The sequence below is a fragment of the Sinocyclocheilus anshuiensis genome, unplaced genomic scaffold (assembly GCF_001515605.1).
Source record: "Sinocyclocheilus anshuiensis isolate Anshui unplaced genomic scaffold, SAMN03320099.WGS_v1.1 scaffold292, whole genome shotgun sequence".
Classification (NCBI taxonomy): Eukaryota; Metazoa; Chordata; class Actinopteri; order Cypriniformes; family Cyprinidae; genus Sinocyclocheilus; species Sinocyclocheilus anshuiensis.
This window is the reverse complement of record NW_015555757.1, coordinates 1,640,878-1,667,521: the sequence shown is the minus strand read 5'-3', so window position 1 is coordinate 1,667,521 and position 26,644 is coordinate 1,640,878. Positions and strand designations below refer to the sequence as shown.

Here is a 26,644-nt window from a genome sequence, read left to right as displayed (position 1 = left end):
AATGTGTAATTTTATTTGCTCTACATTAACAAATGTGATGCGTTCATAACTAGTGTTAATACAAACCGAATGTCTTACAGCTCAGCGTATCCTTGAACTCTGAATGACTCTTTCATGAAAGGGTTAATAATCACTACTACGGTCACAGGCTGACATACAAAAAATGTATTTCTCATAAAAAAAGAACTGAACAGACAGGTGGAATAAAGGTAATGGCTGAGGCCATATTGATTTTTGTTACATATTTTTATAATTCTGTTTTGCCCGTAACAAATTATGTTTGTGATGCATACAGTATCAGAGAGGAGAATTGTCTCTGTTTCTGCTCTGCTGCTGTCGGCTCGTTTTAAAATGAATTCTGTCAAGACCGCGTTTTCAAAAGCCACAAACAAATGGGGGTTGCAGTGAGGGGGTAACAATCTCTTCATTCTAAGCGGGAAAAGAGCCAAATAATTTTTTATTTGATTATTATTATTATTTTTTTGTATTGTGTGAATTAGAACTTGTCCTGTGTGTACATTTATGTATTTGTTGACTTTTTTTCCCCTTTGCATGCTATGATTTTTGAATAATCTGGTCCTGCAGTAAAATAACTTTAACTTAATATTGGCAAAAGCTTCAGAATTCTGAAGTCTTGTATTGAATTGTACAGGGAGGTTCAAAGTACAAAAACAATCCACAAAACCCAGGCATGTGAAATGTATTTGTTCATTTCTACAGGCTTTTCCTCTATACACGATTTAGGGATCATTTAAAATGAAGGGTAGAATTGAACACAGTAGTAAAGGAGAATACAGAATACCATTTTACTTGATTTGCATAGAGACTTAAACATTATGAACAAGTTAAGTAAAAGTGAACCAAAACAAAACATACAAACATGTGGTGATAGCATCTGAAACCCAGCCACCGACGCAGGACGGGTTTTAAACATTTTGTTGTGCGTCTCTGCAAAGCACAACACATTGAAGACACAAATGTAGTCAATCTTTTTTTTTCTTTCAATATCTACAAATGGAATCAGTAAATTAGTACGATACTGCAATGGTGAAATGTAGGTGATCTTATATACATAGAAGAATTGTTTTCACATTATACACCAATCATTCTACAAAGCAGCAGTTTGTTGCAAATGACATACCTTTGAGTAACAGAATTCACCTTTTTGTGTACATTGCTGTGGGGCTAAGATGGATCTTTTCCTTTTTGTTCAACATTACCACATACAATCAGTATTGACTACTATTAAAACATAATACTGTTTTATTGACAGATACAGCAAATAAAATATTAAATATCAAACTAAGTCTTTGGCAAACGTGGTATAAAGTACATTCACTTTACATTTCCAGGAGTGTATGTATGGACCGTTTCCATTTCTATCCTCAGTGTCCCACATAACATTTGGAGAAACGTTTGTTCATCCACACAAAAGGGTTACATGCATGTCTACCTCTCAGGACCATAGCCAAACCATAAAAAAAAAAAAATTAAATTAAAAAAGCTGTAAGGCATTTGTTGTACAATTGACTGCTAATGATTACTTTGGTACTGAGCCAGTCAGAGTCGTTCTGTCTCAGTTACACGATACAAAAATGGTTCTTTTGAGGAAGTCTTTTAAGGAATCCACACTAAAGGACAAAAAAGGCATATACTAGTTTCTAGCATATAGCAAGTGTATTCTTGTCCAATGTTGTGGTTACTTTGTCAATTCGAGTCGAACTATTTACTTAAATAGAACATGTAATCTGACAAACTTTAGAAGATAATTGCAATCCATTGTACTTATAAATCCAGTAATGCAAAATAGTGCAAACGAGAAAAGAGCGGCACCGATCATGATATTGGAGTTTATACATGATAAAATGGAATATCCTGAAAAGGTATGACACACAAATGCATTTACACACGCACACAAACCATCAGCTAAACCAAAACAATAATTTAATATACGGTTTTCTTTTCAGGTCATATACAGCAACAGTTAACAACTTCTTCAGTGTCTGACCTGTTTTTTCTATTTTATTTCCCCCATTTTGATTGTGTATCACAGAAAATGTTAAATCATGTTGGTAATTTCATACCACGAGTCAGAGATGGCTTCTAAGACTGTTACACTTGTCTTTTTGACAGAAACTGGAGCAATACTGCAGTTTTCTGCTCAGCTGACACGTTGCTGTTCTGTCCGTGAGAGGTAAGACACTAGTGAAATGGTGTAGGACGAGGGCAAATTATGTTAAAGGCCTCAGGCAACCTTGTGTGTGTGTTTGATCTGTTAGTTATACTAAATACAGTATGTAAAGGAATGTATTGATTGATTTAAAGAGAGAACAAAAAAACAACAACACATCAATTGTTACTTCGTACTTCTTCACACGGTTCGTCTTGTTTTATATTTTGTATAATATATATATTTTTGTAGAATCTTTCAAAGTCTTTTCAGGAAATAGTTCAGTCATTGTTCAGTAATTTAGAGAATGAGAGCCTTAGTGTTGATGTTGCGTGAGGGGGGTATAGTCGATGTCTGGGGGGGGGGTCAAGCTGTTGCTTGACCCTCCTAATCCGATCTCGGCCCTGTGAAACTGAAGATCGCGTAGCCATCTTCAATCCCTCTGACCTTAACGGCATTCAGACTGGTACGATATGGAGGCCGCGGCCATGGTCCAGCAGTTTGATTGGGTTGCCATGGTAACTAGTGGCGGTCATAGGCAGTGGCAGCAGTGGGAGGGGCGGAGCCCCGGGATGCGGCACTATAATAATAAGGGGAACCTGGAAGTTAACAGAAGAGCGGAGTGTTTGAAACCACAGCAAGAGCAACACTTACGCCCACTCTTAATAATTTTGCTTATGTAAAATACAGTCAGACTATTCTATTAGGTCGGGAACCTCGGCACGCACAAAAGCACTTGCGAAGGGCTTATGCGCGTCTTAATTTAGAGATGCAGTGTGTTATGACCTCGCTAATCAAAAAGAGAAATAAAACTGTAGCTAGTTTAGTAAAGCTGTATGCAAATAATGTCATTGTAAAATGTGATTATATTAATCCCACTTTAAAGCGACTAATCCCATAGTAAGTTGTGTACTGCGGGTGAGAGTAGGGATTTCCTGAAAAGTCACTTCCTGAAATCAAACACAAATGACAGGTTAGCAATAAAGCAAATTGTGTATCTTAAAGGCATATTCATGCGTTCAGGATCAATTAAGCTCAACTGTCAGCATTTGTGGAATAAAGTTGATCACCACAAAAAAAATATTTTAAATAAAACAAAAAAGCAACAATCAAGGTTATGATGAAGAACTTAAATTGAGTAAATATTTTTGAAGCCAATTTTGAAGTATTTTAAAGAATTTTGCAATTTCATAAAAGCCCTGCAATGAATTAATCTGTTAACCTGTGCAGTATTTGAGCTGTAAAGCTGTTCAAATAATCTTTTTTTTGTCTCTTTAACACACTGAAAAAAAAAAAGTGGTGTAGGATTTACTTTGAAACAATTTCTAATAAAATTGCTAGTAAATTTCACAAATAATTCACTCCCCCCCTTTTCACAAAGAACCCAAATTAAATGTATAATTTTGAAGTGAAAATTTATTTTTTCTTGTAAAATCTACTCCAATAATGGTTGTTTTTTTTACAACTTCAGAACATAATTTTTTACAGTGTGATTCAAATTCAAAGGAGGGACAAGTAGAAATTCATTTTTAAGGCAAGGTAATGACAAATGCTGTCAATTGAGCTTAACTTGTACTGAATTAAACTAATGCTATGCTTGAAATATTTCATCACATTAGTTCAGCACATCAGAACTAAAGGAACTGACATAGTTTCACAGCTCTAGCTAGCAGATGGCACGCCCTGTCCTCTTTCCTACGCCCTGGTGCTCGGCCATTTTGGCTGAATTTGTTACATTAATCCTGAGCTGGGTTTTGAAGTTTCCTTTCTTTGATTCTGCTGTTGCGCTCTTAAGATTCTCTATTCTTTGGCCGCACCAAAGCCCGGCTTCAAAAAACCTCCCCAATGGATTCGTTCTCGCACACACTCGGCCCTTTTTATACGGCCAAATTCTACTTTCAGGAAGCGGCCCTGTCCATGTCAGTGAGCAATGCTGTTGGTCGCCCACGTTTCTTTCTTTTATGAGACAATAAAGGCTGGGTTATATATGAAGCTGGTGAGGAATGGCTTTTGCTTTAACAGTGTTTGGGGTCTGTCACTAAATCTTAGTCGTTCGAGGGCCAGATGAATGGAAGTGCACACAAAACCCATGGCTCTAGGATTTAAGAGGATTTCTCAGCCTGTGTGACCAATGAAAATGAATCTTTGATGAAAACATATTTGATGTACCTGTAAAGATATGTTTGCCCAGCAAATGAATCCTGTCACTGAATTAAATTTGCCCCTGCGAACTATTCATGTTTGTGGGCCGTGGAAGCCCAAGACAGACTTGAATCTATCTAAGGCACTCAACGGTGACCGCGAGAAGAATCCCTCTCTGTGTTTGATGTAAAATATTTGTTTTCCAATTTTCGCACACTGCATGTTTGTGCTTGGACTTTGTGAGTGCTGATGTTATCCCCTGGCTCCACATACAATTGCATTTACACTTTTCCAACTTCTCTGCAACACCTCTCAGACTGTCTGTTTGCATACGTATGTGTGTGTTTGTGCTGTTTGGGGAGAGGGCACCGGTCTTGCTGCCAGATTGCATCCTGTCCTGGCAGTGAAACTCAAGTCGGGTCCCTCTGAGAGATAGTGATTTAAATATTTACAGGTCTTCCTGCCCACTGTTTTGTGACCCTTAACTGTTTGCTGTGAACCTGAACTGCAGGTTAAGTAGAGGGGAAAAGAGATACGCTCTGCAGCACTGGAGGCAGGGTGGAGAAAGCTGTGTTTATCGATGGCTTGTGAGAGCGTCGAACGTTCAGGGAGAGCGAGGGAGGGGCGTAATGAATGCTGGAACCCGAGTGGAACTGAGAGGAATTGTCCTATATCCCGCACTTATGTCCCTGATCACTTATTGAGAGGTGCTAATTTTCTCGAGAGTCGAGATCGAGATTCACGCTGCCCGCTGTTGTCTTTGCAGCCATCCTGCAATTACGGCTCCTCATGAACCTTTTTCTCATTAATATTATGTTCCTCATTAATATTATCCTGTTTAATAAACATTAGCATCACCAGAAATGTCATGGGCAATATGCTTGTCACTTCTCTTTCTCAACTCTCATTCTTAAAATGTTACCTGGCATTCTGCACTAATATATTCAAACAGAAAAGGAAGCTTTGGGCCAATGCTAATCGAATGTTAATGCAAACATTCTTATTGAATTCTTATCAAATGACTATTTTATTTTCCAGGTGCAGCAGTGCAAATTCAAGTTGGCTTTGCATGACCTCAGGTTTCCTGAAGATGATCAGTTGCCGAGGACTATTCGCTGAAAATATTACGAGCTCTCTTAAAATTAACGTCCTCATAAAAATAGTAATTACACTTACCAGGGACCATTCCAGCAAGTGTAGAGGTGGGGTAGCTGCCCTGCCCAGTGGGGGGAACGTGAGGTGGGTATCCTGGTAGGGTTGTGCTCGCCATGTCTCGACCTGTAAAGAAAGTCAAAGGTTGTGAGGGCAGCTCCACAAAAATAAATAAATAAAAAAATTAAATGGGTGCTGGATATATGGTTATCCTAAAATCTTTATAATAATAATGATGATAATAATAGTAGTAGTAGTAAAACTGAAGAGGAAAATCATCCAGAATTTAAGATTTTTATTTTATATATATATATTCAGTATTTCTATAATTTCTTTTAAATATTCTGTAAAAAAAAAAAGATACAGTAAAAACACATATTTTGATACATTAAAAATTATGATGCATAGAATAAAGTGGAAAAGCACCCCATGCATTAAACTAGTGTTACACCATGCACATTAATGATAACAATACTTAAACATATTTGTTTTCTTTAAAAACACAACCCTGTAACCCTTTTCAGCTTTTTTTATTGTAGACAAATAACTAGAAAACCCACACACCAAACATACAGTATGTAATGATCACCTCTCCTTAAATTCACAACTTGAAAAACTGATGACCCTGCAGAAGCTAAAAACAACTCTGCTTTTTTTCTCTTCTAGGTCACTCGGCCTTTTAGCTTCCTCTATTACACAGAGTGGCGCTGCTGGCCTGTTTTGACTGAAAGATTTTAAACTGCTTGACAGAGAGAAGCACAGAATGCCCTCAGCCTGCTGGTGGCATCACTGCTGCTAAAAAAGCCCAGAACATCACGGAAGTGCAGAGCGCACACTGCCTCCGTATTCAGTTCTGTAATTGGAGGTGATATTTCATCTTAGTGGGTTTGCCACTGCAGCTCGAGCAATCAATGTGAGCTCTGTCTTCATCTCTCTCTCCACTCATCCTCTTTAACATCCTCTGCTGTTAACATGGTCTGTGGGGAGGGCTCTCACAGCTTCATGATAGCCTCATTAGCTGTTTCCCAACTATTGTTGTTTTACAACCGAGCTATGTGCGGAGAGTCGCTCATTAAGATAAGGCCTCCTTGTTGTCAGACGCAATCCTGACAACCCGTTCTGACCTAACGCCAAGAAATCAGGCAACTTAACTGGCTTCTTTCCCACACAAATCAATGCCAGAATTTCCTTTCCTGAGCAAGTCTGGGACTAACAGCCGAATCTTCATACAGCAGGAGCAGGATAAACATGGCGATTTTTAATTGAGAGAGACATACAGAAATGAGGCGGTTAGATGACTATATTTCAGAGAAGAAGATGACGGCAATAAAGCCTAGCTTCAAAAATAAAAAACCTTAGAGGCCAATAAAGGAGAAAAGGAAAGAGAGGCTGTCGGAGGCCTCGTGTTTTCACGGCCTCTGCTTTGCCGCTGTAAAGCAGACAAGGGCGTCCGCTACACTGACCGAAGCCCAGTGTTCAAGATCACTGAACTCTTAAACTAATCCGAGGTGGTGTTGCTTATTGTCCTGGAAACAAGCAAGACCTGCAAAAAGGAAGGCTGTCAACCTCCTGATTACCGAGATGGAAGATAAACACTGGTCTATGTGGAGGCGCATCACATCTCAACACGAACCAGAGGTATAGAGTTCTCCATGTCTGTCTCTCGCTTTCATGAATGCACAGTTTCACATGGGTGCAGAGAGAGGAATGACTTCCTTTTAAAAAAAAAACCCAACAGCTCCAGCAAGGTCGCTTGCCTTAGAGATAAAAAAACAACAACTTAATAATAATAATAATCACAGACACTTTGACCTCAATTCTCAACATTTTGTCACAGGAAAAATGGAATAGACTGCTTCAGCCTGATCAATTACAGCAATGTAATGTTTGGACGGCCAAATTGCTTGAATCCCCAATATAAGTTCCTAAAGTCATTCATTATCAAATGTGTGCTCAAAGGTTAGTGTACTATTGTGAGTGTGAAATAAATTATTTATTTGGGCTATAGGGCCTGCCGGGGCTTCTGGTGACTCAAGACAGAGGCAGTTTGTCACTGGGCCACACATCAGATACCTCAGTCTAGCCGGCAGCGTGTTGTTTGCTGCTCACTGGAGAATAGCGGGCCACACTTAAAAAATGGCTCTCTGGCGGATATATTTCAGCCGGAGTTCATCAGCAGCATAAGCCAACACAAAGCAGTCTTTTCTTTCACTCTGCCTGCGTATGCTGCTTTTCTTTCTTACTTTTCTTGCTTGTTTTTTTTTTCTTGTTTTTTTCAGACATGGAGCTCTGTTGCTTTCAGGCCCGGGTGCTCATTTCTTCCTCCCTCTCCCCCCTTCTCCTCTCCTCCCATCTCTCCGAAGAGATTTGGAACAAGGGGGATCCCTTCAGCACCTGCTCAGGTTTTCAGCGGATCGGAGGGGTGCCTATTTACACGGTACCATCCTACTGGCACCAGGAAGACTTCCATTATATGGCTCGGCAGGGATGGCGCTTAAGAATCCGCACTAGTCATTCATTGTGAAGGTATGTGCAAACGGCCTTTTTAAAAGGCTAGCCATATCTGGACAGCATCCAGACTTTTTACTGCAGTTTGAATAAATCGTACCACTGTTTTTTCCCTCTACTACAGTTAATACATGAAAGTGTGGAATGTGCATGACGCATAAGGGTAAGTATTGCCTCTGATAAGTCTGAAAGCCTTTAAAACAACAGAAGCACAGATTAATCCTACAACGACTCTGTTAACTGTACTATCTGGGATTTTATATTATTTATTTATCTAAAAAATATTCATATTTTAAAGTATGCATCTATTCCATTATTTAAAGGAATGGACTTTACTGCAAGTTTTTTTTTTAATAATTAATTAGATTTCATCCGGCATCATACATTTTGGTACAATAGACAAGCTATTTTCAAATGCATTTTCCTTTAGGACTTTAGGTACAGAGCAGTAACCCCTAAAACTAATTGGGTAAACAGTTAACACAAAAAACACGTCTCCTATGCCTTGTAGTGCCCTTAAAATTCCAATTTCTGTTTTGTAATGAAGAGTTCATTAATCATTCATCTTTAATAGATTATGCAAATCGCACGACATAAAATCAACAAGATCAATGGCAGCGTGAATTTTAATTGGCTCAGGAAAACATTGCTGGGAATGAGCATAATCTCCAGCTCTCTCCAATGAGAGGGAGTAATTTATTCAGAATTGGCTCTCAGTGTAAATGCGTAGGGTAATTTAGCACTTTAACTCTGTCACCTTATTCTTATTTCCAGTTTATCACATGCGAGTACATCATAACATTACGCTATTGCATCTTTGAACTGCTTTTCTTGCTTTTTTTTTTTTAATAAATGAAGTTATTACTGCCAAAAGTAATTTAGGATACGACATGGAACAGTTAATATATAAGACTCTAAAGAATGTCATTTGAGCATCGACATTCTGAAAAAACTTCAGAATGTAATTACAACTGTATTTTATTTAATTTTTTTCAGAAAATGCTGAATTTAGGTTGCCAGGGGAAAGTATTCTCATCATGCATGCATAAACCAACACCATTGTGAAATTATTAACAACAATAAAAACTTAAACAACCATTTGGAAATCTCTACCAGAAGCAAGAGGTGGTCTGCACTAAGACCTCCGGTGTGTCCCGTCCCAGGTGCAAGAAAGGCCACCTGCCATGAGGGTGCTCCCTAGACCGAGACTGCTTTCATACAAAGGACAAAAACACACCTTTCTTCTCCAGAGGCCCAACTTTCTGGAGGGAACTCTACCTCCCACATATTACCGAGGGGGGGAAAAAGCCCTTTCTTCTCACATAACATTATCCAGCTATCATTTGAGAAGGGGGCACAGCAATTTTCAATCATCCTGTCCTCCGCCCACACAGAACTCATTGGCTTTGATGGCTCCTGCATAATTATGTGAATTTTATTAAAAGCTCAGCGTATTAATCTCAGCACGACAGTTGGCTATCAGTAAACTTAACCTTCTCTGAGGTAATAACAGCCGCAACAATGAAACAATATTTCAATTAGCCAGGCTGACATTAACCACCGCATACCACGAGGAAAAAAACCCCCAAAAACACTGCAACATTAAAAGGCCAAACCGTGTTAGGCCGCCATATTTCTTTGTGAGAGCTTTGAGCTGAAGAAAACATTTCGGTACTACTTCGGTGGTGAAGTAGTAAAACAATTCATCAGTTTTTGAACAGTGACACTGGCCAACAATTCTCCATAATCACTTTGAATGCTGGCTCTTGCAAGTAACAGCGCCTGTCTGTTTTGACCGTTCCTCTCTTACACGGCCCCTCAGAGTAGGCAGCACTAATCCATCCACTAGAGATCAACATGTCACATTCCACTCTCACCTGTCCGCTCAACTCCCACATAAAACAGTCACATAGTCTAGAATATGAACGTCCTGCCAGTATTCTAATAGTCTGCCGGGATGGTGGATCCAGCGTTCTTACCTGTCACTACCGGGTAGCTCTGTGACACGCTGGAGCCCAAATCTGAGCTGACGCTGGTTGACAGACTGGGCTTGACTTCGTCCAGTCCAGGGTTCAGTGCTGGTAGCGTGTATTCATTAGCCTGCCAATGAGGGGAGGGGGACACTTTAAGTAGATATATCTTGGGATCCAAGCATCACTTTTAAGGTGTCCAATTAGAAAGCTTTCTGCCTCTGAGCTGCCAGTTATTTTATTTATCTTCTTTTTATGATATTTCTTATGATTTAAGGAAAATGTTTTACACCAGGGATTTAATATAGTGGCGGCTCAGTTACTGTGGCTTTGTAAATGGGCACCTGAAATCCAGTTCTACTAAACTTGCACATTATTTTTATTTCCCCCAGTCAGTGCATGTGGGTTTTGGTGGAGTTAATGTGAACTGTGTGTGCATACATTAAGGATGTGAGCAGGACAGAGAGTAGGATTTGGAACAGACTGAAAGGAAGGGGTGTCAGCTGTCTCTTTGTGCTTGACTGCAGTCATTCCCCTGACCAGCCAAGGGAGGAGATGGGGCCGCTTTGTTCGATTACCAACATGGCCTCGTTTCGAGACCATTTGTGATTGTTTTCTTTAGGATGAGAAAATGATGACACGAACATAATCCCAAAACAGCTTTCTGTTATTATTTTGAAATGCTAAAACATTGACGCTTATATTTTCTGGATTTGTATGTTGGATTAAGCTGCATTTGTGGTACTATGACTTTCTTTAAATAGATTTCTTTGTAACTAACGCAACAAATGAGAATAGATTTCCGGCTACCATTGTTCCTCACGTATTAAAGTGCGAGCGTACATATGTCCGTATACGTCTGCGTGCGTGCGTGCGTGCGTGCGTGCGTGTGTGTGTGTGTGTTCGTGCATCTGCACACCACAATAGGGCTGGTGTCCCAATGGGAAATGCAGTGACCCCAGACTTGTCTGTCTCTATTCCAGATAAACTCTGATTGTCTGCTACAAATGTTCAGTTGGCCAGTAGCGGATGTTCCTCTCTATTTGGTCTGGCCTCAGATGCACAACAGCTATTTTATCATGCAGATAGGGGCAAGTTGGGCGTGGGGTAACTGAAGAGCCATCTGAAAAGGATGACCAAATGGCTGGCAGAAGTGTGGGAGGGGTGAGCCCATTGAGTTTAGCATTTCCAAAATGGCTTTTTAATGCCCGGCCTCACACACCAGACATGGCTAATAGGTCCGCTCTTTCAAGAGTTAAAAAGGGGGCACAAAAACGGACCAATAAATGGGAATGTCATCTGATTAATATTACATTAAATTAAAAGTGATTTTTCTGGACTGTTCCAGGACTGTTTTTGCCCCCGCTTTTAGCCTATTTCCTTGCCTTTTTTAATACCTTCTTGGCTTCTCTTTGCGATTGCAAGTCATTTCCAATTCGTTTTGGTATTGATCTTCCAGTAGAAATCAGTCTTGTAATTAGCTGCAAATTAGGCCCTCTACTAGGGGTGAGTGCTGTCCCCCTGATTTATCACCAGTGTAATTCTCTGCGATCGGAGAGAAATTAAAATGAACTCAATTAGGCCACTGCTTTTGCTTTATGGGCCTCTACTTGGAGTTTCAAGTGAAAAATGTTATAGTCGCTGGTTGTTTGATAGTATAATGAAAGTAAATAAAGCTTATCTCCTGTAATAAGTCAAAAGCTTTAAATAAGAGCTTGTATATACAAGGTGGTGTTTTTTTATTGTTTTTCACGGCATAATTTTTCATGCGACTTCATTCAGACTGAAGATTTGTCAATTATTTTTTGTATTTGTATCAGTGGATTCATGTTGATGTGCAATTATTAAAAACTATATTAATCTGGCTTTAATGCACCTTAAATTTATTTAATGCATATATTAGTGATGCTTGGGCAAGGGATTAAATCGTATGGTGACTTGATTTCACTAGTTCATCTTAAGAAAAATAAACATCTGTCCGTTCGAATGAGCTCTGCTGTCCGCTCACACTTCGTTTTAAAATTAGTACTGCAGACTGTCCAACAATCTGGTTAAAAGTATTTGTTTGTTAGTATTCTTCCATTTGCCTCAATATTACTAACCTGCTCTGGCTTGATGTGTTCTGACGTAGGGAAGACGTCGGGGTATGACGGCCGCTCAAACACTCGATCCAGAGCCTCCAGCTGCTGTTGAGTGAAGGCATCGGCCCTCAGGTGCTTCCGTAAACTCTCCACACTACCCTGAGAATCACTGTTTGGGCCAGAGCCATCTGAACCATCTATGAGAGGAGAGAGGGACAAGGCCACATGCTAGTACCAGTCGTTATGGTCCCGTTTCTTCCCAGGACAGGCACCCCATCCCTCCCTCCCCGCACCGCACACAACAGCTACATCTAGTGCTGGAGTGCACCTCTCAGCACCACTGGATGAAAGATTGGAGTATATCAGCTCAAATTCAGTCAGCGCTAGCCTCAAACTGATCCTAATAGCTGTGGAAAGATAGAGCACATGAGGCTGGGAGAGACAGAGAGAGAGGGAAAGATGTGGACGGTGCAAAGTGGGAGAGAGGAGACCCACACCTCCCCCATCCCAGATCAGCATCAGCACCGTCATCATCTGATAGGCCTGCAGTAATTGATGGATTACCTTCAGAGCAAACATATACTTGTTGGGAACGCCATGTGTTTTAGCATGAGCCACCTTGTTCTCTTTCCCGTCAGTGGGCTGGTGGAAAATGGAGAGCTATTATTTAAAAGGCACAATTTCCTTTAGAATGTAATGCTGCTTTCACTTTCAGATTGCTTTCCCCTGGAAAAATGGGAGGCCAGTCCCGGCTTGAATACAATTACACAGCTTGACTGCCAGTTTATGCATTTCCCTCCATCTCCCTCTCTATAAACAAATTAACAGTTTCCCCTCAGACCGTGACCTCATCACCATCACCCTGCCGAAGCAGGTAGCCTTCCTTCCCCAGTGCCTCATTTTGCTTTTCCGGAAGCCCTTCCGCAAACATCCCGCAAACGTTCGCGCAACCTCGGCAGTTGCGCCAACAGCCTCCCGCTTTTCGTGTCTCTGGTGGTGGAGGGGCTTTTTTGCTCCCTTACAAATCTGTCATTCTAAATTTGCAGCAGATTATGTTCTCTCCTCGGTGAGAGCGTAGTGATATATGATATGCAAGGCCCCTATTGATTGCCTGATCTGGTGGCAGGAGAGAGGCGAAATGAACTTGAAATGATCATCATGCCTCAACTCATTGTGCGTGTAATACTCTACTTAATCCCACATTTTTCTGTGGTATGGAATTCAATTGATCAATCATGTTCCACTGTTAGTACCATTTCAGGGGCTTTATTGCCATTCTACCCGCCAGCTTGACCTTTTTTCAATGGCTGAGGCTACAGGATGGACTGACTTTCAGGAGAAATAGATCCACAGAGAGGTCTGATAAGAGACTGGGAGATATTACGTGTGTGGGAGTGTGTATTTAAGCTACACTGAGGTGACATTTTTTCTTTTCCTATTAATTCCAGTTGTGGTTGTTTTGTTGTGTTTTTTTCTCTCCACATTATCTGAGTCATTCCATATCTGAGCGCAGGCATTTTTTATAGACAGGTCCCTTGGGGGCCTTCTATAAGGCTGCGTGTTGTTGCCGTATAAACCTCAATTGTTCTCTTTGGTACAGAAGAAAATAGAGTCATTAATTACTTTCTATCAGCTGGTCTAAGTGCAAACTGCGATCAATAAGCAGGCGTTTGTCATTTGCTTCGGTGCAGCATGTTTCCCATACTCAAAAGCCCAAAGCACGCAGGGCCGCTAGTTGACACGGGATGGAGCTGTGGTTTCAGCTGTGGGGGGGCTGGGCTGCTCTCCGTTACGTTACATTTAGGGGAGATTTAGGTTAGAGCAAGGTTAGATCAGCATTTCTCACTGGAATTTTTTGAACATTTAACAGAGATTCAATGTGAATGCAGTGATGTTGTCTAGGCTATGTATATGGCTCCTGTTTACATCAGTGCTCATGCTATATTGATTTCATTGGAACACTTGAGTGTGTTTGTTTTGACATCCTACTGCATTAGCACTCTGGTGCTATGGGACTAGAGCTTTGTCATATCAGATAACCAGAGTCCACAAAACAGGCCTCCCCTGGGCTTCCTCCTCTGGAGAGTCCAGTTCAAATAAAACTAAGAACAAGAGACAGTCAAGGGCTTATCATGGTGAACTTGTCATTTTAATACATGCACTGTACGTAGTCAAAGTTTGTACATGTAAGTGCTTTTGAATATTTTAAAGTGAAATGTCCTAAATTTGTGATATTAGGTTTTAGGAAGTGTGTGCTTAGGGTTGACCGGGCAGGTGTGACATTCTTTTAAGAGAACAGTGCTGAGTTTCCTGCTTTCATCTCATCAGATAAGGCTGGCTTGGATGAGAGAGCTTTTTGAAAAGCAAATGAGGGTCTCGTGACCCCTGTGACCCTTGACCTGATATCACACATCCACTCTTATATGGGTAGTTTACCCAAAAATGAAACATTTGTCATCACTTACTCGCCCTCATATTGTTCCAAACCTAGACTTTCTTCTGTTAAAAAATGTTTTGAAGAATTGTTTAAAATTTTTCATACAATGAAAGTCACTGGGGTCCAAAGTTGTTTTGGACCTTATTGACTTTCAATGTATGGGGAAAAAATCACAAAGGTTTGAAAACAATGAGAGTAAATGATGATAGAATTCAAATTTTTGGATGAACTCTCCCTTTAAGTCTGATGGTGAGTGTTCCATCAAAATGTTATAAAAAAAATTCTGATTCTACAATTTTTTTGGATCTAATGAAAAAGTAACCTTTTTATACTTGCTCAAAAACTAGGAATTTGTGAGTGTGCACAAATTATATGGAGAAGCAAAAAGAAAAAGAAGTTTGGCACTTCTATTTATGAAATCTACGGTGCAGCAAGGCTGCACAGCACATAACTAAATCAGAAGAAGACGAGACAATAGGAGAAAGAACAAGAGAGAGATGGAGGGAGAGAAAGAGCGAGGTAGCAGCGGCAGCACAACCGGGGCTGTTAATTTCCTGTTATGTTACAGCGTGTTTAAAGGCTTTATTAATTCAATTTAGTGTTGCTGAGCAGTGTGCAGACTGCCAGTAGGAGCTGCGCTTTCTCTCCTTTTCCTTTTTTCTTTTCTCAGGCTACCGCTGTCAGCATGGGTTTCTCCTCTCACCTATAACACACATTCTTTACTGTACTCACACCCGGTCTGTCATTTAGCACATCGGCCTCATGTGACGCAGCGTTCTGGAACGCAATTAATGAATGCGTATCTCCCTAACTCTCGCTCTCTTTCCTTTTAAAATCTGCGTAATGCGGCGCACCATTAATTCTCAGCATCAGCATTCATAATTGACTTTTCTCTGACACGATTCCTCTTCGAGCGAACCACCCTGTCCTTAGATGTTTTCGTGCTGCAGATTTTCACGTTTGAGCTATCGGCCAGGCTGGGGCGGCGGGTCTGCTTGAATGCAGATGTATCAGCCGAGTGGGGGCATAGACCTTTTGTGTCCTTTGATAAGACACTTCTTCTCTGCTGGTTACGCTCTGCAGCCTTTCTCAAATCTGGTCTTTCTCTTTCATACAGAGGCCATCATCATGATGAGATCAGTGGGATGTTCTTATTCGATTTAGACTGAGGCCAATCCATTTCTTGGTTTGGATACATTTCATTTCTATTCTTTTTTAAAAGTAGAATCCATATTGACACAATAGAATCTCACAAGCCATGAAATGGAAGCACAGGTTAAAGCATTCTCGGTTTGGGCCAAACTATTTTAGCATGGGGATTTGAAGTGTTGCCATTCACTCTCAAAGCAATACTTGTAGATGAACAAACAAGCTATAAGTGAAACTTTTGCTTTCTTATACCTCGATGGCACGGATATAATCTCTTTATCACACTCACGTCAAATAAATACGCCGCTAGGCCTTATAAATCAACCCACTTTAATTTCTTTCATGTGAACGCATGCTCCCACAGCTGATTCAAGCGTCAGTCTGTGTTTTTGCACGCAATTTATTGCAATCTGCCCACTCCCTATGTAGGTTATGTTTGGTTTTATACAGATGGAAGAGAGCCGGGTCACACCAACCTGCTAATCAGACACCAAGCCGATCCAAGGACAGGTGAGAACCAAATGGCATGGAAATACACAGCTCCTGCCTGTACTAGTAATTAACTCATTTCATTCATTTGTGTGATTTTGTAACAAAGTATTAACTTTGACAAATGAGAAATCCCAAACAGGCTTAATTTCCCTCTTTTGCCATTAATGCATTTGGCAAGAAAGGCATTCTATTTTCCATAATGAGATACACAAATAAATCTGGCAATGGATTGAAGGGCCTGTGAAGGCAGCATTAAGGTTGAGGCGCATTCTCTGTGCTGGCATAATTGGTATCACTGCTTGCAGACATATAAACCAATCTTTACACAGATAGGGCTGTGTCTCTCTCTTCCCCTTTAGGCTATTTCTTTCGTCTCCTCAATAGCTTGCACATCCACGATAGAGGAAGGGGGTGCTAATTTGTGAATTAATAGCTTTTCTCTGCAGAATTGCAAATTCTCTTAAATGTCACTATGTTCAACTTGTGGGCTGCTATTGCCACCAAAGAACTAATCTTGGGAGGCTCCCCCCAACCCTTACCTCCCTCTCTGCGACGATCCACAACACGCCGAACGTCACCCATAGCCGGCGAGCAACGTACTACTTTTAATTTGCAGTAACACATGAAAATGACAGATTAATGGCTCTTATGACACCTGTGTCCCTGAAGCTCCTCTTGCAAAGGCCTGGTGCACATAACGCGTGCCACACTACATTATCTCCATATCACTCTTGTAATGGGGACCTTTTTTTTTTTTAAAGGGCACTAGCATCATCAAATATAAAGACTGCAGAAGCCTATATCTTTTAAATCAAATGCTAACTCATTACACTGACCTTTTTTCCCCAGAACTGGCGGGTTTCACATGTTACGTGTTTCAAAGTGCATCTGCGCAGCTCTTCCTAAAATCGGATTAGCATATTTCTGTTATGTCATCATCTAATGAAGGGAAGATTGACTGCGCCCGCCACTCCAGAGAACTAAAGAGATGGAAACATAAAAGAAGCAAGTAGCCCTGCTTTGATAAATGTTTTAAGAGATCATTTCCAACCACTTCAACCTCCCTCCCTTTGAGTACAGCACTTTCTGCATTCCCGTTCAGCCCGGTGCCACATGGATGTTTATTCACTAGCATTCAAAAGGCGATTGTATGAAGAACCGATTAGCCATTAGGCCTTAGACGGTATGTGCCCTCTCATTTAGAAAAGAAGAGAGAATGTTGGCATGAGCAGGTTGGCAGCCCCATTTCAGTTCTTCAAAAGCAAAAATACAAAGCCAGAAATTTGTGAGAAATTAAAATGTCAGAATATGTCTTTAGAAGTCAATTATAAATCGCACATCAGGCAGTTTTTGCATTATTTTCTGCATTTCCAGTCTGGAATTTCAAAAGCAAATTTTTTGCCATTTCCTCATGCATCTCTTGTATTTACGTTGCCGATTTCTTTGTCTTCATTTTGTTGACCTGTATTATTTACAAAAAGCATAAAGCCGTATCCCTGATGCACTACCTATAAAATGTGCTACAGCCATGCAAACACCATAGTATCAAGTGGCTGAATGAAATAGTCCAATCTGCTTTACTATATAACAAGTCACTTGAGAGCGCTTTTTTTTTCTTTTACAAAATGCTTTTCTAGTCGTTGTAATGAAAGGTAATCCTCGCTGAAGCGGTATTAAATTTGATATTGCGCGGGCAAGTAAACTCATGTTTTCCCGCCTAGTGTTTTATGATGCAATTACACTCAAGCCCTTCATCCACTCTTCACGTTGTGTCAGTTCTAATCAAACTAGGAATAACTACCGCCACTGCCGTTTGGCTGGGTAATCCCCTCTCGCTTATGTTATGTCCCTTCTCTGTTTTTAGGAACAAACGGTCTATGACAGTGACAGGAAAAGCACCACGACGGTCTCCGTAAGAGCATGCCACGCTGTAGCAAATGTGATTTGCCACAGTCGCTTTCTTGCAGTGTTTATATATGATCCAGAGCTCTTTCCATAAAGATATCATTAAGCGTCAGTGTGCTCCGTCTCATCCCCCTCCCCTCGACACACAACCCTACACGTGCACACACACACACACACACACACCCTCACCCTCACAGAGCACTTGATCAGACTCGAGTGGCTTGTGATTAAGCAAGCAAGGAGAAGGTGGGCTAACGGAACTTACAATATCCTATTTTCCTCCCATCCAAGTGGTTGCCACTCCAGAGAACTAAAGAGATGGAAACATAAAAGAAGCAAGTAGCCCTGCTTTGATAAATGTTTTAAGAGATCATTTCCAACCACTTCAACCTCCCTCCCTTTGACTACAGCACTTTCTGTGTTCCCGTTCGGCCCGGTGCCACATGGATGTTTATTCACTAGCATTCAAAAGGCGATTGTATGAAGAACCGATTAGCCATTAGGCCTTAGACGGTATGTGCCCTCTCATTTAGAAAAGAAGAGAGAATGTTGGCATGAGCAGGTTGGCAGCCCCATTTCAGTTCTTCAAAAGCAAAAATACAAAGCCAGAAATTTGTGAGAAATTAAAATGTCAGAATATGTCTTTAGAAGTCAATTATAAATCGCACATCAGGCAGTTTTTGCATTATTTTCTGCATTTCCAGTCTGGAATTTCAAAAGCAAATTTTTTGCCATTTCCTCATGCATCTCTTGTATTTACGTTGCCGATTTCTTTGTCTTCATTTTGTTGACCTGTATTATTTACAAAAAGCATAAAGCCGTATCCCTGATGCACTACCTATAAAATGTGCTACAGCCATGCAAACACCATAGTATCAAGTGGCTGAATGAAATAGTCCAATCTGCTTTACTATATAACAAGTCACTTGAGAGCGCTTTTTTTTTCTTTTACAAAATGCTTTGTCCAGTGCTATCAAAATGCCATCTTCATCTCCCCACACAAATTGGAAATTACAGGGGGCTGTAGAGAGGCCTAGAAAAGGAGTGAAAGGGGAATAAAAGCGATGGAGAGAAATCCAGTCTCTTACCATCATCGCGTTTTCTCTTTTCGCCGTTGGAGCGAGGGATTCCTAGGATGCCATTAATAGAGTAGGACCCCACGGGGTCATTGGAAGCGCTTGACACAGGTGGGGAGGCTGTGCTGGGCACTGAAAGAGCACAGGAATAGGTTAACGTATATGGAGTGCTCTCAAGATCACCTTAAAAGAGAATGAATTAACATTAGGTCACAGGCATAATTGATGTCATTACGATTTTTATGTTTATATGCAAAATATATGCTGTCTCACCTATAGTGTGTCCCGCTGTGGTGAGAGGCGTTCCTGTGCCGTCAGAGGATGGATGGAAAGGCTGCTGAACTTTGGTTCGAATTATCCTATGAAATGGCAGTTAAAAGAACACGATGAGAGTTGAAGGTGCAGTTGGTTGACTGGATCATTTTAAGGTAAGCTTTTGCATAGGTTTGAGCTTTAAGCTTTCGCATAGCCTGATGCGACCCATTGCGTTTGTAAAACTCTAGTGTTGTTTTGGGGCCTTCCTCTATAGATGCACTGATTCTGTCACAAATAACCAATCTTGGTGTATTAGGACCAATCATGGAATAGACATGCGAGGCTGAGTGGGAGTTACCGCGGAGAGAGTGGATTCAATCAAACGGGATCCCATCTTTAGAAATATGATAAAGTCCCACTACCTCGAAGGTGTGATATGGGGGAAAGTCTTCATTGCACTTTGGTCTGAATGATCTTGCAAACAAAGCATGAAATCACATCAATTCACCTCAATGATGAGCTTCACTGCCTCGAACTAGCCTCAGCTTTAATAATCTCTCTCTCTCCCTCTCTCCTTCTTTATCTATCTCAGTCTCTCCTCTATCCTCCTCCTCATTGAAGCAAGTGAGGATTGCTTGTAGAGTCTGGATACTGACTTCCCAGATCCGACATTTTTTTTCTAGCACAAACATTCAGGGGTGACAGTGCGGATGAGCCCCTATTGATTGGGACTTGGGGATAAAAAAAAGTTGGGAATTAGAGGCAGAGAAGAACAGATGCAAATGGAGGGCTATAAATTATATGTGACAGGAAAGCAATAGTATCTCATTGTTACACCAAAGCCCACTGCAGCATCTGATGTCTTTAATCTGGGTCACGCTTCAGAGAGAAGAAGCTGTCACCTTATTCCAGGAACACATTTATACTCGTTGGCTACACATTTTCACATTTGTATAAACTATAATATGGCTGTAAAATCCTCATTCCATATGTGCTGATGCACTTAGAAGGATTAATATATATATGTGTGTGTGTGCACAAACTGGCCAGATGCTACACAGCATCAACACACTAATTCTACATTTTGGCAAATTGGTGGCTAATTCATATGAATGTGTGTGTGTGTGTGTGTGTGTGTGTGTGTGTGTGTATACCAAAATGTTTTTTTTTTGCAAGCTAAAAAAGCACACAAGACAAACACCATATAAGTATTTTGTGAATTCTTTAACATCCAGCCAAAACAACGATTTAACCCTGCAACTTCGTTAGCCACACAAATTCAATAGCTTGGATCCATGTTCTCGCTATCGAATGAGCTATCTGGAAGGTGTGAATTAATGACTTGCCAGGGTGCTGAGAATTCCCTGTAGAAATATTAAAATATGAATCAATGCTATTGAAATGACGCTTAGGATTCAGGCGATAGAAGGGCTCAGACCTGGTTGTGTGCCAGTGACTTCATGCTGTGAGGAGGACACAGAGTACACCCCAGACAGTGTGTAATCTTTAATAATTCATGCAGAGAAAATGTGCTTAAAGCTGGGACATCTTCTAATGTCAACAGAGCAGAGGTCAACCTCTTAAGCGCTCAGTGCATGAGGGTCCTGCCTCTGAAGTCTGCTCACTGGTGAGGGAATACTTTTAGACAGGGTACAAGAACACCTGTTTGAAATTGCACAAGGCTTACAGCTTGTCTAGGCAATTGCAGCCTGTGTTAAAGGTTCTGTTGTAATTACAGGAAATGTTAAAATATTGTATTTGCATTTTGCTTGTACTTGCCTGCTTTCAACAGTCTCAAAGTTAAAGAAGTGTTCTAGTGTAGTGTAACCCAGTTCACTTAAAAGCACAGCCCTCACTGATGTTTACTTGTAGCAAATCCAATTTTATTAAATAATACAGGCAAGTTTTGAAATGATTAGCTCAGGTAGTTTTATCCAATATGTGTTGCCTGGGCATAGAAAACCCAACTTTGTATGATTCAGAATAGCAGGCGAAATCAATTCCAGTTACATCATTATACATATTAATTTTATAAATAACAGAGGTCCTTACAATGCCCTCCTCTGAGATGGCAACTTGAACAACATTGGAAACGAAGGTTTATTGGCTCTTCTTTCATGTCATTAATGCAGATTAAAAATGTACCGCATATATGTGTTGAGACCTGTTCAAATTGCCCTTTTTAAGCAGCCATAGTGCATGAAATGAATTTTTTCAGCCTCTCTCTTCCCCTTTTTTTTCTAGGAAATGTCTTGTGCGGGTCGGCCCATGATCTCTCTTCAGCTCATTAAAATGTAATGCTGCTGGCCAGCTCTATGGAACAGTGCTTGCTAACCAAAGTTCATTACTCCTGCTTGCAGGTAGGCCTTTTCACCTTGTTCTTCCGGTCTTCCACCCCCCTCCCACCATCACGACTCCATCTCACTTGGGATAGTCTTGCTAGCCTTTGTATTTTAATAAGAAATAAGAAAAAGAATGGTAACTAATTGTTAGGACTCTTTATTTTCAACTGACTGATTTAATGTAGGTAGGCATATAAGTAAAGTGGGGCTGATTATGATCTCCCTTGCATTATTTATGATGGCATAAGAACTACAGGACCTGTTTGTTAGTCCTTGTTAAGTTTAGTAGTTCACTGAAATTGCTGAGGTAGAAGCCCAGTTACACATCCACCTTATTTAAAATTATTCCATAATTTTACTACACTATTCTTCTTTAATAATAATAATAATGATTATTATTATTAGGTTATTATTATCATTTATTGTTTTATTACTTACATTACTCATCGCCTTTTTTCAAACCCGTTTAAAAACCTTAACTTTTTTTTTTTTTGTCTTGCGTACTATATTTGTTTAGAACTACTGAGATTCCGCATAAGGCAGTGATGTCTTGTCGCGTATTTCCCAGTGCAACTGGATCTGGTTACAGAGTATTGATCGGTTTTCATCGAGACAGATGTGATTTTCGCGACCTCAACTAAAGATCCTCTGCAGGCTGTGGACAGATTTGGGATTGAATTGCACATTTTGAGACCACCCCGAGAGCAAGAATTAAAAAAGCAAAAAACGTCACCCATTGAATACGCATCGTCAACTGGAAACGATACGTAGTTTTCTGTAGGCTACAAGGCCTCTGAAGGGGTTTCAAATTAGCTGATGATAATTTGGCCGCTAGTGTTAGGATTCGCTGTTTTAATAACACTGCTGAAGGTCAGTAGAGAACCGAATTAATAGTTCTGTTCTGTCACTGACATCATGCTTTTCAAAATAATTTGGAATTTCAAAAGTGAAAATCGAATTTCAAACGGCTTTACCTGTTTATAGATGAAACACTTGGTACTGTGTCGTTGTCACAAACGCCCTCGGCCAGGAGTCGGTCTCTGATCTCCCAGGCGAACATTGTGGGATTCTGCCGCTTGTAATCTGCGATTTTATCCACAACTTTGGGTGTCGCCACTTTCGGTTTGGACCCCCCAATAACTCCAGGTTTAATACTGCCGGTTTCATAGTATCTAGAAAAAGATGAACGATAATTCGTTATTATAAAAATTCCTTACATGTCAGTACGTTTTTTGTTTTGTTTTGTTTGTTTGTTTTTTTTTGCTAGCGTGTGGCATTGAGCATATTTATAAACAGTGCGTTATGAACACGGGCCATAAATAGTTATATAATCTGTTGATTTAATAATTTTTTTGAGTTTCAAATTATAAAGTGTGATTTTTTTTTAACCCCCAACCCTTGCGTCGGGAAAATGTGCATTATTATTAGGCCTATTATTATTATTATTATTACTATTATCATTATTTTAACACCTACTTTTAATAGGTTTTGCGTGTTGAAACATTAACATTCGTATGCTGCGATCTAAAATCGTAATCATCCATTTATCAAACGGCTTCCTTAGCGACTGATATATGTCCCATGCACCCCACGATTAATACATGCCACCAACACATATCTCATATTTTCTAAGGAACATTTAAAGTGCAGAATACCTTATAAGATCCTTTTGATAGCTGAAAAATATTTCAGAAAATTCAAAAATCTATAACAGTTTCCTAGAAAACATATCCTTTCTCCTCCACAATGAATTTAAGGTCAGAATGTTTAATATTAGACCTTTCACTAAAAGGGAAAAGGTTACTAAGACACATAACAGTACAATAATGTTTAAAAGGTTTATTTACATGAAGCAATTACATTTCATTAATATTGTTATTTCTACACGGGTATAACTGGACAAATTTACTACATCTGTACTTTTTCGTACCTTCCGAGAATTTTGCTGACACAGCCATGGCTGACCCGGAGTTGTCTTGAGATGTCACAAGGTCTGACTCCTTGGTGCGCGAGCTCCACGATTCTTTGCCTGACCACGTCAGGTAGGGGTCTGCCATTCACAAACATCCCTCCTAGCTGGTTCACACCGCCGTGCCCTATATGGGATACAACAACACAGACACAAAAAGCATAACATTACATACATATAGAAGATAGGCTGCGCCGTCAACGTGGCTACCACACAGAAGCGTTTAATTGTCTCTTTTTCCCCTCTCTCTCTCTCTTTCTCCCTTTTAATACTCTCCGCATGGAAGCGCGCACGCACACACACAAACACACTACCTGTATGTGCCCATGTGGACAACGACAAACAATAAGATAGTTAGGCTATAATGTATATCTTAGCTAAGAAACATGATGGAAAATGTATCCGTAAAAGGCCTTGACGTCCTTGTTCTTTATTTGTACTGTTTTTGTACTTTGACAATATTAAAATGTATATATATTATCAAAATGTTCATGGGGCGGCAGTTAATGTTTTCCTCATTCAGTTAAAACAAAATGACTTTGCACGTTGGACAGTAGTTTTTAATTTATAGTTAGTTAATGTATTTCTTTGTGTTTATAGATATATCTTGTCAGCACAATATAGCATGATAAATAACTGCTATTGTAATATTATTAAATTGCTGTACTGATAACAATAATAATAATTATTCTTATTATTCTTATTCTTATTATTTTATTCCACATAACCATCTTTTTATACGCACTCATGATTGTAAACAACGGCAAACGTTATGTGCTATTCTACCCATAGGACCCGCTGCAGTTAGGTAGTATCTTCCTCTACGATTCCATTGCAGCCAAACACATGTCGCATAGATTATGTTTCAACCTGTTTAATTTTCCTTGCACAATTATTGTAAATAATTCAAAAGAGCTTTGATAACTCATATTACAACCATGGAGTAGGCTACTGCAAAATAATTAAGAATTAATTATTTAAATTAGACCCAGGCCTTCCGTCATCTTGTTACAATACGGTGTTTTCAACAAATATCGCACAAACAACTTATTTAAATCATTATTATTATGCCAAACAGCAAGCATTTTCTCTCTGATTTTCAACATGTAGACCACATTTATTTTCATTAGAAATTTCTCGCTTTAAAATGCGGAGTTTTTAAAGGCAGTTTTTTTTGTGTAAAATAATTTAATCTTTTGCAAATCTGGTATTACTGCGTTTGCACATGTTAGACATTTCTGGCGATTTTAATTTATATGTATATTCTTGCTGTAACTACATCTCTTTCCAACCCACATGTACCGTATTTTTCTCAGACATGCACTGAACTTAAAAAATAAGAAATACATTGTTTGAAATATTCACGAATCATTTACGTTTTACATACAAGGCAGAATAATCTATTTTAAATTACGCTAAATATTGTATCGATTTTTTTTAACGCCTTTTTGTCGGAACAAACGATTTAAAGGCCGCTAAATATAAGAAGCGAGGCTATTTTTTTTCTCGCGGGACTACTTTTTGTATTCGCTTTACTGAGCGTGAAGTATAAAATATTTAAACAGTCATTTATACATTTATTGTAAAAGCTTTGGAAAACTTAGTAAGAGTAAATAGCTTAATGCGCACAGGTTATCTTACAAAGCCAACTCCACCGAAACGATGAACAATTTAGACTTTATTTATGCTAACCAAGGTAGAGATTTTTAAGGAAAAAACGTATATTGTACTCACGGTGCATCGCCGAGAAGGGGTCTGCTTTGCAGTGAATATCCATGGGATAGCAAAGGAAGGAAAGATAATCGACTGAGGTCGCCGTCTCGCCTTGATAATGTAGCTTTAATTGGAATTAATAAAGATCGCTATCCGTTCAAAGCGCAGTGCTTCCGATGCCAGTGAACAGAAGTTCTTCAGCGTGCGACGAACTTTTTCTCGTGCTGATCAGTCCATTCAGCGAAGACACGAGGCCGGTCAGGTGCAGATCATGTCCTGCACTGGTCTCTCAAAAAAAATATTTTACGCAGGAACGTTAGCGTAATCAGTCGTTCAGTTAATATTTATTAGCTACATATTTAAGGGAACGCAAGCATTAGTGGTTGCGTCTCCTCCAGTGTCCTCTGATGAAACTGCAGTGTAAATTCCTCGATATGGAGAAGCGTTTCTGGTAAAGTCTGAGGGGTACAGTCAGATTCGAGCGGGGATGACAGGAAAAAACATGGACACGGCGAGTGTCTCTCGGTCCCCCTCTCTTCAAGAATGGGATGTGCCTCTTAGAAGCTTTAGGCTTAGACTGAAACCCCTCTTCTCAGTGTGTCTGTTTCTAAAAGCTGCAGTCCACCGCCCCCCTCCTTCCCAGATCCCCCTCGCATAGAGATGGATGACATGTCAGACAAAGGCAATAGATTCCAACACTTTGTGATTCGCCAACGCAAAAAGCTGGAGCACCAAATGAGGAGGTCTCTTCATCTGACACTTCGGAAGGGGAGGGATGCAAACAGGGAAATGAGGAGAGATGGGTTTAAAAAAATCGAGGAAATTAAAAGACAAGGCGAATGGAAGCGGTACCACCAGCGGCCAGACATCGTGGTATTTCTAAACTGTATGTTGTCAAACTACATGAATCATGTTTGAATCATATTGGTGACCTAAACGTAGACTGAATGTTTTTGTTTTTTTAAATTAATTAATTAAAGTCCACCGCCCCCCCTCCTTCCCAGATCCCCCCTCGCATAGAGATGGATGACATGTCAGACAAAGGCAATAGATTCCAACACTTTGTGATTCGCCAACGCAAAAAGCTGGAGCACCAAATGAGGAGGTCTCTTCATCTGACACTTCGGAAGGGGAGGGATGCAAACAGGGAAATGAGGAGAGATGGGTTTAAAAAAATCGAGGAAATTAAAAGACAAGGCGAATGGAAGCGGTACCACCAGCGGCCAGACATCGTGGTATTTCTAAACTGTATGTTGTCAAACTACATGAATCATGTTTGAATC

General features: G+C 40.1%; 1 protein-coding gene and 1 long non-coding RNA gene across 9 annotated transcripts in view; one reads left to right on the top strand and one right to left on the bottom strand.

The window, feature by feature from the left end:
* LOC107673919 (uncharacterized) overlaps window positions 1-5,422 on the top strand; it is a 65,554-nt gene extending 60,132 nt beyond the window's left edge. Inside the window, exons 2-3 of one of the 2 annotated variants that reach the window (XR_001632447.1) lie at window positions 2,134-2,194; window positions 5,351-5,422. This is a non-coding gene — a long non-coding RNA (uncharacterized LOC107673919). Of the gene's footprint in view, window positions 1-2,133; window positions 2,338-5,350 lie in introns of those variants that run through there. The other variant, XR_001632448.1, reaches the window with a different exon arrangement.
* On the bottom strand, window positions 1,911-25,998 carry LOC107673916 (paired box protein Pax-2a-like). Of its 7 annotated transcripts, XM_016467742.1 has the most exons (11): window positions 25,383-25,998; window positions 23,610-23,775; window positions 22,654-22,851; window positions 19,356-19,441; window positions 19,095-19,214; window positions 18,272-18,316; window positions 12,045-12,220; window positions 9,952-10,072; window positions 5,489-5,590; window positions 3,050-3,120; window positions 1,911-2,769 (listed from the first exon to the last, which is right to left on the bottom strand). In XM_016467742.1, exons 1-11 carry the CDS (start codon window positions 25,423-25,425, stop codon window positions 2,629-2,631), a joined length of 1,269 nt encoding a protein of 422 aa, XP_016323228.1. In that variant the 5' UTR covers window positions 25,426-25,998; the 3' UTR covers window positions 1,911-2,628. The 7 variants fall into 7 exon arrangements, with proteins under 7 accessions (XP_016323228.1, XP_016323223.1, XP_016323225.1 ...); XM_016467737.1 differs by lacking the exons at window positions 1,911-2,769; window positions 3,050-3,120 and adding an exon at window positions 23,335-23,355 and having other exon boundaries at window positions 5,361-5,590; window positions 23,610-23,787; XM_016467739.1 differs by lacking the exons at window positions 1,911-2,769; window positions 3,050-3,120; window positions 18,272-18,316 and adding an exon at window positions 23,335-23,355 and having other exon boundaries at window positions 5,361-5,590; window positions 23,610-23,787.
* Between the last annotated feature and the right edge of the window lie 646 nt (window positions 25,999-26,644).